The 14,916-nt window shown below is 40.2% G+C and overlaps 1 protein-coding gene across 1 annotated transcript; it reads left to right on the forward strand.

Annotated features, from left to right (window-relative positions):
- Positions 1–1,331: 1,331 nt before the first annotated feature.
- Positions 1,332–13,914, forward strand: ccnyl1 (cyclin Y-like 1). The gene is made up of 10 exons (XM_046404437.1): positions 1,332–2,343; positions 4,187–4,261; positions 4,776–4,819; positions 5,431–5,531; positions 5,904–5,939; positions 6,049–6,100; positions 6,738–6,857; positions 7,982–8,148; positions 11,653–11,815; positions 12,195–13,914. Exons 1-10 carry the CDS (start codon positions 2,181–2,183, stop codon positions 12,309–12,311), a joined length of 1,038 nt encoding a protein of 345 aa, XP_046260393.1. The 5' UTR covers positions 1,332–2,180; the 3' UTR covers positions 12,312–13,914.
- The last annotated feature ends 1,002 nt before the right edge of the window (positions 13,915–14,916 follow it).

Below are 14,916 nucleotides of genomic sequence, written 5' to 3' on the forward strand. Positions count from 1 at the left end.
TTGCCACAAAGTTGGCACCATAACATTGTCCAAAATGTCTTGGTATGCTGAAGCATTAAGATTTCTCTTCACTGGAAGTAAGAGGCCCAGCCCGACCTCTGAAAAGCAGTCTCACAAAGAGGTGTGTCTGGATACTTTTGTCTATATAGCATACCTGAAATGAAAACTTTTCTAAGTATATCTTGAAAAAAAAACATTTCAGCCTCTTGTAATTCACACATCCAGTGCTGGTGCTGGGCCTCATTTGTGCATGAAATCGATTGATGTCCATGTGTGTAAAAGCATATATATATAAATATATATATATAAATATAATTTCTAGAACAGTAATAACATTTTTCTAACTTTTAATGTGATCAATTTATATATTGCCACTTTTACAAGTTATCATTTTAAAATGCCATGTACTGTATAGTATCTTGTAGAGAGAAGGTCACCAAATGATGCATTGTATACTCTTTGTTTCAATATTGTCACATTATAAACTATACCAGCCCATTATTTGAAAGTGCTGTTTCTCTGACATAACATCCCCCTTTTGTAAACACTTGCAATGTCACAATAAACTGCTCTTGAAGATTGTTATGTATGTTGTTGGTAATTAATTAATTAATCATATGAACAATACATTCATGACAGACACTGATGTACAATGAAGGGGTGATTTATCTCTTTAAAAGATGTATGTATGTATTGCTCTGTTTTACACAATGGATGATCACATGATATTTATGATATTTTCTGTCTTTCTCTTTAAGTGCAGATGTAAAGTACAATTAATTAAAATAATCCATCACAAGTGAAAGTTCTGCATTCAAAAAATGTGTTTGTAAACTTATAGAAGTATTCCCAGTCACATATACTGTTAGAGTTGCATCTACCCAAAATGTTGCCGTAACTATTCCAGGATGAATTTTTAGGTGCCAAAACTATTATGACACTCCTTGTCTATGAAGTTGTTAAAAACATGTGCATTGGCAACAGACAAATGAATGTGATTAAACATATTTTGATTAATATTTCATTAGCAAGGACATTTTAATGAGAATATACTGTACAAGATATCCCCCTGTCGCTCATGCTGCTTGACTGAGGAGAGAGATTGATAGTTAGGTAGTGCAATAGAGGACCGGCTCCTGTTGTCACCGTCAAAAAAGGGTGTGGATCGGTGATGGTACAAAAATAGTAGCGTTGTAAATACATTTCATCTGTTTAAATCGTCTTTAGCAGACAGCGTCTTTACCCAATGGGAGGCTTTAAAATGTCTTTGTTTTGATTTTTTTAGCCAATGGGAATGAATGGAATTCCTAAGTGGGCTGGGCTACAACATATCCGTGCCAAGTAGTACCGTTTGTGAGCTCTTCAACAGATGGCGGCGGTGGCTGGGAGGACATCCAGCGCAAATCTGACGGGGTGGTGGCACCACCGATGGGGTAGTCCAGTCCAGCTACCATAGTTGGTTGTCTACTGCGGAACGGGAATAAGGCCTGGTTAATCTGACCTCATTGGACATTTCTTGCTACGGTCTTGGGTTTGTTTTGCTTTTTACCTCGGTTTTCCATTGGAGGCCACGGGAACCTCGGGTTAGATTTGGCGAAACACCGATCCGAGTGGAAGAAGACATCGGTGTGGTTGTTTGGAAAGTCTCGTGAAGTGTATTTGCCAGAATTTGGAGGCGTGAGATCACAACATATTTATTTTGTAGAGTCAATAGTGTTTCCAGGATAGCAAAAAGTGAAATTTGAAAAGTGGAGTAGAAAACAAAGTTAATGAGACAAGCTAACTAGTTAGCTAGTTTGCTATAATGCTAGTTAGCTGCCTAGCAGGGGAACTCTAGCATAATGAATGAATGAATGAATGAATGAATTGGCGACCAGGTGTGCTTCACTGATGTTTCTACAATAACACGTTGAATATCACATAACAATCATTTGTTACAGTAGTGTGAGGCTGTTGGCTAACTCTTTGACTGTTACACTAGATAACCACAAATGGACAGGAATGCGATTCTTGAATGTTGGTGGACAGCGGCGATTTAGCACGCAAAGATAATGTTGTGCTAATACTGACTTTGGGCTGTTAATTTTATGAGGCTGGAGTGAGCTAATTTTAGCTAGCTACAAATATTTGCACTACTTGGACTTGGCTGCAATACTGTGAAGCTTACACACGGTATCGGAATGGGGAATACGTTGTCATGCTGCGTCTCTCCCGAGTCGAGCCCCAAACTACCTTCGAGACAACCGGCGGAGCGGCTGGAGGAGTTCCAGACCAGCACCGAAGTGAGCGATGATAACACCGTGCCCTACCTGCAGCATATAAGCGACAGAGAGGTCCCTGATGGTAGGTGCTCACCTGATATCTTAACATCAGTGATGGTTAAATAGCTTGAACCTGATTCCATGTGTCTGAGCCAGTGTAGCGTTACACAGCCATATTGTTTGTTTATTGGGAGGTTCATCTGAATGAAGACACTATTGTGAAGAAGTTCCCTCTTGTGGTTCCCAAGCACACAAACTCATTGTGATTATAGAATTTGCAATTATCCACTACAAATATCAAACGTCTACTCTACTTGCACACACTCTCAGTCTCACGTACTTACTTGTAACAGTGTAGCCCCCCCCATGATATGGACACACAGATAACCTTTTATGTAACATAAAGCAACTTTATGATAAGCTGTTTTTCACAACTGCAAGGAAATGCACAAACACCCTCCTTAGCTTTTGTCAAGTGGTTTTTTCAGATTTTGTTGTTATCCAACTGCCAGCAGTGCACTGATGGCGATGACATTCTTGGCACTTAATCTTAAGATGGCTACTGCATCACACTGGTATTGCATTACCAAGCCAGAAATCAACAGTGAAAATAAGCCCCATATCTTCTCTGAGCGACATTAACCACTCAGAAATGAGCAATAAAAACAAGCCCTTCATCCTTAATGTCGTTTCTTTGCCCAGTCTCAGTTTTAGCTTAATGGCCTTGTAGGGTGGTTTTGAGGGGGTGGGGAGGTAAATTGAAAGAGCCTTAACCAGAACAAATGTGGTTTTTAATGAGCTTAATGTGTACTTAGTGACATACATTTTGCACGACTTTGCCCACTGTTGCAGAGCGAAGTGTAAATGACTTGCCTCTGATAGAGAAAGTGTCTCAGATATTTCTCTGTCATGAAGGCTCAAGCTCATTTTTGTAGCATCAGTCCCAGGGCCGCCAGACCTCATTGACTCCCAGACAAGCTTAGTGTTCATTCCACTCATGTGGTTGTTGTGGACAGAAGTGCATGAGTGCAGTTTGGCGGGACCAGCTGTTGGCAGGGTGAGGGTCAGAGTCTGTCCAGCAGTCCTTTCTGCATTCCTCGTGTCTCTTCTTGCTGTCCTCGCTTCACAAATGTTGCTATGGTCTAATCCCTCATCCTATATGTAGTTTGATTTCTGCACAGATTTGGATAAAAAAAAAACACTGTTCTTTAAGTCGAGTTCATGTATAAACCAGTGCAGCCTTTGTGTTTGCATTGCAATGAATTTACAGTCCTTTCTGTAAAATATCTTAATGGTCACAAGTAGTTTGATTACTACAGTAGCTGCCAGTAACTCTACAGTTTAAACTAATGTCACCAGATCATTCCCAAAAGTAAAGTCCTGCCAATGTTACCACTGAGCAATTGATAAAATATTTGATACATTTTGAAAGTAATAGGAAAAAGCACTAATAATTGGACAAATTGGATTTGAAATAAAACCTTCATGAGTTTAAAGCTCTGCCTTTCATCAGAGTATGAACAGTGTAGGAATGATAGCCTTGTTTTATACACAGTAAGTTAGTACATATCTCAAGTCTTGTGTTGTGATTGGCATCAAGTCTTTCGTAATTATAGATCAAACAATCGGTAATAATCAGATAATCTTCCCTGGTAATGTCCTGAAAAGTCTTTATAACAGACGCTCTCACTTTATGTTTGTGCCTGGACTTTTTTTGTAGTGAAAATGGTTTACATTATTTCTTCATGCTATCATATGCGCAATTATAGTGTATGAGTTCGATCAGTGTGTCAGATAATGGCTTCCTGCTTTCTCCTTTATCTTCATCATGAGTGAGCGCGTGGTGAGTGAAAGTGGTGTACAAAATGTCTTTGTTGACAGATTGTCCTTATAAATCATTTACATTGCGCTTTTTGTTTGCTCAGAACTGGCCCTGGAGTCCAACCCGTCAGACCACGCCCGAGCAAGCACCATCTTCCTTAGCAAGTCCCAGACAGACAGTGAGCAATCCTAACATGACACACGCACACACAATGCAGTGATTCATATGAACTGACTTCCTGAAGATCTTTCGCTGAGAATAAACACGTGTGAAACTCATTTTTCAGTGTTGATAATTAAGGGGTTAATCCTGTTTTATGTGTTTTAATATTCATGTGGTTGTTTGATCATAGGCTGTGTTTGTATAGCTGTTGTAGTCTTGGTAGTGCTGTTAAAATGTTCAACTCTTATAGTGCACCGTAGAGCTTGATTAAGATAGGAGTGCCTTACGCAGTCACTGAAGCCATAGACATTCTACAAATCAAGCCAATAAGTGATCAACTCAGGTGTTTTCTGTACTTAGGCTTCTGTGGATGTCTTTGATTAGCTGCAAGTATACGGTCACCACAACCATTCACACATAATACTAATTTCATGCTGGCTGTTACCTTGTTCAGGAGATGTAGTGCAGTGTACCAGACACTCATTCCTGCTTCCTGCTTGACTCTGCTGAACATCTCTTTTCCTTTTCAGTACGAGACAAGAGGAAAAGCAACCACATAAATCATATCAGTCATGTAAGTGTCAAAGTTTAAATGTTGATCTCATTGTTGAATTTCACTATTGTCTTTATTGACCGGGAGGTGAGTAAAGGCAGTTGGTTTTGTGCTAAATCTAGATTGTCACGCAAGTATTCAGTGTTAATCCAGAATTGTGTTGCTGTCATTGTGGAAAAGCCCTTCAGAACAAGATTAAAGCATGGAACACTAAAGCTCTGGATTAAAAGAGAATGGTGGGAGTTATAACAACAGTAGAAGCTGTTCATAATGCCCAGTTAATCAGATAAGGCTAGTACATCTAGCTCAAATAAAGACAAGGGAAAGCCAGAAAATCATCTTATGAACGGCAAAACTGATAACAGAATGTTTTTCTTTGTTTTGTCTTTTTACATCAGCATACAACAGCCTGTACAGCTGTGTAGATTTAGTAGATTAAGTGTAAGTGTAAAACTGGGCCAGTCAGAGTGTTCAAGTACTTATAAAATTGTGACTGGTGTGGGGGAACAGCTGTCACCAAGACCTATTCGGAAAAATAAATGGAAGACTTGGAGTGTGGAACCAGTCTAAACACAGCTACCAAGACTAACTCCTGTCCCTGAATTTTGATTGTGTGACCTCAATGTCTCAAGGTGTCTCCTGGTCCACTGTCAAAGAAATACAGCTCCTGCTCCACAATCTTCATAGATGACAACACTGTCAGTCAGCCAAACCTCAAAAGCACAATCAAATGGTGAGAGAATTTCTTACACACACACACATACACATACACACATACATATAATGCTGTGCTGTCCAAGACTCGCCCAGTTCACATGAGAAAATCCTGCTGCATCACAGCCTGATAATCCTGAAGTAATACTTAATGGGTGCATTACTAAAACAGATGTTCTTACATTTAATTTTGGACAATCCTCTCTAATGACATTATTTTAGTGAATCTGGAAAACATGTTTCGTCAGGATTATCTGTGTGTGTGTGTAAGTAAATGAGGCCTCCTTGCTGAATGTGTTCTTTCTCACTATAAGATCTGACACGCGCTGCACACTATTCTCCCCTTGAGAAACTAATCCACCCCTATTTCTCTCTCTCTTTCTTTCTCCAGTGTCACATTAGCAATATACTACCACATCAAAAACAGGTAGGTGTACATTTTTCATTTGATGTTAATCATGTAATTGTTTGTGTGTGCATGTGTGTGTATGTGTGTGTGTGAATAATTATGTTGACAGATGCATTGTGTTCTTTAGGGACTCGGACAGATCACTGGACATCTTTGATGAGAAGTTGCACCCTTTATCAGTGAGTATATTGAGATTTGAGTGTGAGATTTCCTTAAACTCAGGAAATGTAACTTTTGCCAGACAGAGAATCTCACTGCCTGACTCCCATCAGCAGGACAGACAAACAGTAACTCAAGCCAGTAAAGTCACCAGATCATTCATCTATTATTAAATCCCTTATCCCACCAGTCAGTTGGTCTGGGCAAACTGAAGATGTTTGCTGATTGCATTTACTTGCCTCTTCACCTAACAGCAGGCAAACACTGACCACCAAAATGCCAAGATCCAAGATCTGCGGCGCTAAAATGCCAAAATCTCAGCTACGATCTGGTACAACAGGTTACTCCTCTGCACACCCTCTTTTATGCCTTCAACGTGACATTTTACAGCACTGAGTTGGTATTTAGGCTTGCAAAAATACCAGCTCAGTATTTTAAGCAGCTGAAGAAAAGAAAATTGGCCAGTATGGGTTAGTAGGGAATTATTAAAAGGACGGTGAGTATGTGTGTGTGTATAAGGCTTCCCCAGCTCAATCCAATTTAGTGCTTGTGCCTTTGAGACAGGTCAAATCTGGTCAGGATGAATCTGTAACTTTAAATTTACTTGCTTACCTCAGACGCGCGTGTGTGTGTTTGTGAACTGTCTGTCCCATACAGAGAGAGCCGGTGCCAGATGACTACTCCCGTGTAGACCCAGAACACAAACTGATTTACCGCTTCGTCAGAACGCTCTTCAGCGCTGCACAGCTCACTGCAGAATGTGCCATTGTTACTCTAGTAAGTCTGTCTCTTTACATGCTGTCTTGTACTCGCCTAATTTTGCTTCAGCACATATGTTGTTAGAATAATAGTGCTGGAATCAATGGAGGAAGGTTTATTTGTTATTATCCAAATTTAATGACATAAAGTTTTGGTATGTACTTCAGACACAGCTTTATAAAATCTCAGTATTTTTATGGACCTTTAGAACTCTGTATCAGTCCAGTGTGTAATGATCCTCCTATCTTTAACCTGTTAGAAACTGTTTAAGCTGTTCTAAAATCTAGCAACACACTAATGAAACATTTGATAGAGTGTTTGGTATGTAGTTGACAATTACCTGTATATCATGTTTATAGTATATCTGTAGCATAGACACCTGTACATACTGTAAATTATTGTATACCTGGCACTTACTGCTTATTGCACTTCTGGTTAGATGCCAAACTGCATTTCGTTGCATTGTACTTGTACATGTGTAATGACAATAAAGTTGAATCTAATCTAGTTAGTAGAGGTTATGTAGATAAATACTGTGGCATTATTATAAAGTGGTCACCAGAGGGCAGTAAAGTGCTGCAAAGTGATTCGTCCCAAATAACACATATGACATTTGTCAGGTGAGTGTCTGTTTTATGATCACATAAGACCGACCTACATCAGAAACGACCAAAAAGCATTTGAAGCCGGCAGTACATGGACTCCTGGATGTGTTAAAAACTGGATTTTTAACTGAGGTGCAAATGCAAAACTACAGTCCCGTCTTTGCTGACACGCTCCATTTCCAATAAGTCATGTGAAATATGTTCACTTACAGTGGTTCCCCAACTTCTCAGTAAGATGAATCCCCACAGGCCGGTCTGATGCTTCAACAATACCACCCTTTATGTTTCAAATGTGTTCATTTAAGTTCATTTCAAACTGTATGTTTTATAAGCCTGACTATTAAACATATTTTCATACAGTTGAACTCAACTGAACTTGTTTGATTTGGTCAAGTTTGCAGTCGTACTACGACCACAGCGAGACAAAAGCTGGACGTTCCAGCCATTTATTGATTACTTTCAGCTAACTGTTTCATTAATCTCTCTCTCAGTTCCCAATTAAAAGTGTGTCCTTTCTAAACATTCTTCTTTTTCTAGGTGTACTTAGAACGCCTACTGACCTACGCTGAGCTGGATATCTGCCCTGCCAACTGGAAGCGGATCGTCCTGGGAGCCATTTTGTTGGCTTCCAAGGTCTGGGATGACCAGGCTGTGTGGAATGTTGACTACTGCCAGATCCTTAAAGACATCACTGTGGAAGACATGTGAGTTAGTTGGGGTTTTTGTTATTTTTGTTTTACAAAAGGAGTGTGGAGACACATGCCATGTTCTACAAACTAGTGTTAAAATTCTACGTAGTTTTATTGCTTCATTCATTTATTTTATTTTAAATTTGAGTTTGAATTCTAGCAGCTGTAGATTGACCATTTGGGGTGATTGGTATAATGAAGAAAGTAGTGTGCAGTTTTTAGACTTTCTTTTAAGTTTGATACATATTAGGAAAAACACAAAAGGGTTCAATTCTGTTATGGAAGATACACAACTATGTTCAACTTTGGAATGTCTACCAAGACGAATTTTGTGTGAGTGATTCAAACACTCCTATGGATCACCTTCACGAATGAGCAGCTTTGCCTGAAACAGGGAAACTGGATCTTCTTTCTGCCAGAGGGAAAGTGGTTCTGATTAGATACGGTTGGACTCACCTACTCTGGAACCAAACTGAATATACCAACGCCTGCTTTCTGATTCTGCTGTATTGCGTGGTCAGAAGGACTGCACCTTCCGTGTCTACAAATATAAAAAGAGTGGTTTTTGGTTGGAGTTCAGTGAGGCAACTGCTACCTGAGAAGAGATTTCTGAGCCAGAGAGATGATTCCAAATCCTGGATCTTATCTCACCTCTACACAGCTGTCCAGTCACTCTCTGAAGTGGGGATGAATGATGGATTGTTGGTCATAGAAAGTTACTGAAATGGTCGGCCACAGCCTCTCCAATCAAGCCCTTTAGACAAGCAGTTCTGACTAGGGCTGTTCCCAACTACTAATGTACCCGATGTTTAAACAGGAAGTCTAAACTTCAACTAGTCGAGTGGTTGATGGAACGATGCTTGATGAAATTGAGCATAATTTCATCTGTAGCATTAAATGATGTGCAAAAAAATATTGTGTACATTGTAAGAGCCATCTGAAACCGTTCTCACGTTGTTCAGTGACTGCTTAGGCACAGGACTTAACCGGCGTTGTTAACTTTATGAACAGCTGTTGTGCATTTTGATGTTTGTTTTACATAAAGTAATATTTGACTGCAAAGATGAGACATTTCAGCACAAATTATATCAGTACATGATTTTCATGTGTACTGTAGCAGCTAAGACAACACTTAAGACTATTAACTGATGCGCTCGCCATAGAGTCCAAGTGGGATCTGTATTGCTTAGCATTAATGCCCTTCTGTGTGTAAGATTCCCTAACCATTGTCCATAAATCTCCACACAGTGCAGCACTAAAAAAACTATTTGTGTTCCTCGATGAAGTAACTCCTGTCCCCTGAGTGAAAGCTCTTACTTAAACTCTCAGTGACCCAAAGCACAAAAGTGACAGCTACTGGACCAGTGTGGTGTCCTACATACACTTTGCTCTAGAAATGGATACTACATGTGCATCAGTATAATAATAGTAGCATTATTATGCTTGAAAGAGCATCAGTGTAGAGTAATGACTTAGCTTGTTTGTTAGTAACTGTCAGGTAATTTAATTAATGCCGCAAGATAAAATGGATAATAGATTATTGTTTCCTAAGCTGACATTTAAATTTCATATCTAAATTTGGTTGCTGCACGCTCATATCCAAAGAAACAGGTACAATAATAATAATAAAAAATAATAACAAAGATGCACTTAAAGCAAACAGAAGAGAAGAGTGGGAATAGAGGGAATCTATAGCATCTGTGCTGCCGCTTGCGCTGTAAGCCGGTGAAGAGGCCAGGGGCTGCACTTGGAGCACACAGGCTTTATTTCCTACAATTGCTTTTTCCTGTGTGCATGTGTGTATGAAAGAGGTTGAAAGTGTTTCCTTGCTTTTTGTGATTTGGAAAGGTGCGTTCACTGTCTGCAGGCGTGCTCTCAGTCACCGAGCCCCCATCCTCTCCCTCTGTCACTGGCTCTCTCTTCTCGTATATATCTGACCTCCACTCTCTCTGCTCTGTTTTCATTGCTGCCATTGAAGTGTCTTTGTGAGTCTGGTTGGGTCTGGATGGAGGGATGGGAAGAAGGGTTTAGAGAGAAACAGAGAGACAGACAGACAGAGAGAAATGGAGGGGAGGGTCTCAAGTGCTCTCACTGCTTCTACATAATGGCCCTGGCTCTCGCCCACTCCATTAGTTGCCCTGGGAGACCAGACATCACACACACACACTCACGCTCTCTCTCTCACCACCTTTGCTGACCAACAAAGCATCCTGGATGCTGTCTCCTTGACGACCACTACCCTTAGCTTTGCTCATGGCTGTGATGATGATGAGGAGGAAGGATGATGGAGGCTGTAGGCTGGAAAAGATGAACTGTGAGACCGATACATGTCTGATTATGTGTGTGTGTGTGTGTGAGAGAGAGAGAGAGAGAGAGTGAGAGCATGAGATCTGTTATTCCCATGATGAAAATCAAAGCCACTGCACAAATAACAGGTGCAAAAGTTAGTAATAAGATTTGCTTTCTGTTCCTGCGGCTGAATTTTACAACATCACTGTATCTGTAGTAAAATCATATCTTCTTTCTTTCTTCTGTTGAATAGCTGTCAGCAGTTTGTGAACTGTTTGTTGATCAAATCCACACACATTTATCTCAAAGTTGTTGTAACAGGATCACTGCCAGTCTTGTCCTTCTCTGAGTCCCATCAGAATCAAACAGGACTCTCATTTGTTGTTTTACTGAGTAATGACTGTATTCACGGTGGCTTTGCATCATCCCTGTCTTTTTAAAGGGTACTCTGATCGGAATTTTTGTGGCCGATAACGGATTGCCGGAAGGATTAGCAGCCGATACCGAACACCGTGTTGTTTCTTTATTCTATTATCATCTGTAGTTTTTATTAGTAGCTTGATAAGAACACTGTTAAAATGATAAGGAAATAAGTTATTCTTGAGCAAAATACACAATCAACTTAAATAAGTTTACAACAGAATGAAATTTCTGTCAGAAACAGAATTATGAAAAAAATAAACTTAGTTTAGTAATGCAGAATTTGTAAATAAATGAAATGAAATACTGTGTGTCAGTCTCAGTTCGCTCAGTCTTTGCAGTGAGGTCTCTGTGTCCTGAAGCCACTACTCTACTGCTGGGTCACTGCTTGTATGTGGTTACTTTCATCTCTGACAGAAGTTTGTTAAAATGTATGCAGTTTTGCCGCGTCCTCTTGGTTTAACCATCACAACACAATTGCAAGATCCTGCCAGCAAACCAATCGAGACTGAGGATAGATGAACTGGTTTGTCATGTGTCAAGTAATAGTCTGTTCGTCCCAAACACCTTTTCTGTACCCTGGTTATTTAATGATTTTGTCAGGAATGATGGGACGGCGTTCAAGTCAACATTCCGCACTGAGAAACTCCTGTGTGTTGATCTGATTGGCTATTCCGGTCGACCTTCATAGAGACCACAGATGACGGGCCACCGTTTAGCTACTGACCAAAGTTTTCGAGCAGACTTAAGACTCTTCATGGAAGTTTGGACTATCTGGTCTAACTCTTTCTAAATCTTTCCACCCTTCAGGAATGAGATGGAGCGCCACTTCCTGGAACTTCTCCAGTTCAATATCAACGTCCCAGCCAGCGTCTATGCCAAGTACTACTTTGATCTGCGGCAGCTGGCTGATGACAACAACCTCAGCTTCCCTCTGGAGCCTCTCAACAACCAGCGAGCCCAGAAACTAGAGGTGAGCTTTCCTCTGTGCTCTTGTTGGTGTACAGCCTCCGACCTCAGAGGCTGTCTCTTGGTGAAAATGGTGGCTACTTTACCCGAGTGAAAATAAAATACCTGTTTATTTTGGCAGCTGTATCAATGTGTTGAATGTTTGTAAGTGGATTTGTGCTGTTTGACCAGAGTGAATTGAACAGGGTGTTGTTTAACGCATCAGCAGTTACTACCATCAGTGAATTATGTTCTAAAGTGTAGAGGTGCAAATAAATAAAAGAGAGGGATGTCCAGTGTAAAGTTCTGCAGAATTCTTGGATGGAAACACTTCTGATTAAAATACAATGATGTATATACTTTTTCCGTGAGAACATTTCAGTAATTGCATTTATGTCCATCAGGCCATTTCAAGACTGTGTGAGGACAAGTACAAGGACCTGAGTCGAGCAGCGATGAGGCGATCCTTCAGCGCAGATAACCTGATAGGTATACGACACTCCAACGCCGTGTTGTCATAGGTCAGGCTCCTGCTGCAGTTGGATTTCCAAAGCCCAGCTAACCCACCGCCAGTCATGGACAAATGCAGTCACCTCACAGGGTCAGCACGGCCACACCAGGCAGGATTCAGCCTTGAAAGGCTACTGTATGACCTGTCCAAACGGTAATTTGCATTACATCTGTAGACCTGTGTGATTGTCGAATTAAACTTGAAATTGAGGCGTTTACGTAAAACTTCACCACGCAACTATTGTTTTTACAAATCCCCTATTTATTTCTTACTTGTCTTTATTTCCATGTTAAAGCATCAAGTAGGAATTGCTCTGCTGCAGTTATAACTGAGGGGTAATCTTTGGATTGTCATGAAAATGAAATCTTTGCAAAAAATGTTTTAATTGTTCCATGCAGCCTTAAATAGTAAGGCTGGTGTTTTCTATGTTTCAGCTGTTTGCGACGAAATCCCATGAAAAGACTAAGACCAAGAATGTGTTAGTTTGTTTGTCTGTACTTCCCTACACTCTCTCTCACTCCCAAGGCCATTGCTTAACATTAATATTTAATATGGAATACATCTCATATCACATATACAATTTAACTCTTAAAAAGACTCAGTCATTTCTTAAAACAGGCATCATATCAAATATTTCTCAAACAGGAGGAAATGGTGTCTTTTTGAAGGGACTGTTTTATGTCATGGATTAGGACACATTTGGTGCTCTTCGTCCACTTTTGCAGCAGCAGAGGATGTATGTGCGATTGACTCATTTTCAGTGTTACTCCAGTGCGCGTGCTCATGGTAGTGAAGGAACAACTAGGGCAACAGTGTGGCTGCCTGATGAGTGTTTAATGGAGCTCTGTGGCACAGTGGAGTCAGTTTTATCAGGCTATAGATACATAGACTATACTTGTTTGTGAGATCAATCTGTTGTTGATTTTGGTCTTCTCATTGAATTTGTTGACAATTGGAAAATATAGAATACAAGCGGACATGACCTTGAATAGGCACATCACACTAAATGCTAAAGCTGTTACTTGTGAATTAGAGTTAATACCAAAATTTCTGACAGTGTTAAAAAAAAAAAGAAGACAACTTGTTTACTGTTCATTCCAGTGGTCTTGGATTGTGTTTCAGTAAATTAATCCACACATTTGAGTTTGGATGGAGCATATAACATGTCTCAGATGACAAAGTATTGAACTGGGAGTCAGCTGTTATAGTGTGTCTGTGAATCAGGAGTGCCAATCAGGGGTCAGCTTTCAGGGGGTCAGAAACGTCCCACATACAGGCTCAGAGAGAGGCTCGATATAGCAGCTGACATAATGACAAAATGTAGGTTGGGTCCACACTGTCCAGCCTCAGTATTGTGTCCCTTTATACTCTGCCATCCTGACCCCGCCGCAAAGAGCCCGTCAACAGATCCCCAAACCTGTGACTGTCCAAGACCCCGAGCGGGGTTTTCGAACAAACTACATAGATACTGAGGGGGGAAAAAGAGACTGATGGATGCTCCCCTCCTTTTTGCTTACTATGTAGGCTACTAGCTGTGAAATTTGTCTTTGTTTTTAAATGAAACAAACATTTGCAGATGGAGTATTTTAAATAAACACTAATCATGTAACAAAGAGATGTTGTGGTAATTTCAAATTGTTTTGTATGTATGATGTGTGACATTCAGGTAATCCATATTCAAGACTAAGCTTTCATAAGTATTGATACTTAAATACTTTTTCCAATACTACATGTTTCCATCATATTCTCATTTCACAATAACATACGGAAGCCTAGAACTGCCATAGGTGTTCTATCAAAAGTAACAAGGATATTAAAAAAAATCTCTAATCAGATTTTCAACCCAAAGATACACTGATGTTGTGTGTTGGTATGTGTTCAGTGAGTTTTTCTGTAGCAGCACTGTGTGCAGATTAAATTATAAGGAAAAAAAGAAAAGAGAAATAATCCCATTTTGTGTGTGCCATGGTATCAAAAACAGTATCAATTATCATTTTTTTATGCCAGTATTGTGTCAAAGTTTGAAATCCTGGTGTCGTGAATACCTTGAGTAATACATACATGATTTAACCAGTACAACAGTTGCAGGATTTCTTTGTGGCGTGTTGCAGCAGAGAGGACAACTTGTTTGAAACAAAGACCATCTCTGCCGACATTAAGGCTGTCACGATGTCACCACATGATTATCGTGGCCAAAAAACTGACAATAATAAAATTGTCAAGAAATTTGTAGAAAATTTGAGGAAAAAATGCTGTTCGTCAAATTCATCTGTTTGCCAAATAAATTACGCTCAAAATAGGACTGCAGGAACTGTACAAAAAATTACACTTAATGAGTAGTAAAAAGGCAACCAGATGAGCTGATAAATGAAATATCCACAAGGCCTAACATCTGTGCTCAATTATTTACCTCGCATCTATGTATTATTAACATGACAGAATATATAATGCCCATCCATCCATCCATTTTCTATACCCGCTGCATCAGGGTGGCGGGGGGGGGGGGGGGGGCTGGAGGGGCTGGAGCCTATCCCAGCTGGCATCAGGGCAGAGGCGGGGTCCACCCTGGACTGGTTGCCAGTCAATTGCAGGGCTGACACACAACCACATGCTCA

This window comes from Scatophagus argus, chromosome 11 (genome assembly GCF_020382885.2).
Source record: "Scatophagus argus isolate fScaArg1 chromosome 11, fScaArg1.pri, whole genome shotgun sequence".
Lineage (NCBI taxonomy): Eukaryota > Metazoa > Chordata > Actinopteri > Scatophagidae > Scatophagus > Scatophagus argus.

What these genes read in the sequence shown, in the direction of transcription:
- ccnyl1 (XM_046404437.1), top strand. Translation starts at nt 2,181, where the DNA reads ATGGGGAATACGTTGTCATGCTGCGTCTCTCCCGAGTCGAGCCCCAAA. An exon ending in TAGCAAGTCCCAGACAGACA is followed by an intron (nt 4,262 to 4,775) that starts GTGAGCAATCCT and finishes TTTCCTTTTCAG; the next exon opens with TACGAGACAAGAGGAAAAGC. An exon ending in AGAAGTTGCACCCTTTATCA is followed by an intron (nt 6,101 to 6,737) that starts GTGAGTATATTG and finishes TGTCCCATACAG; the next exon opens with AGAGAGCCGGTGCCAGATGA.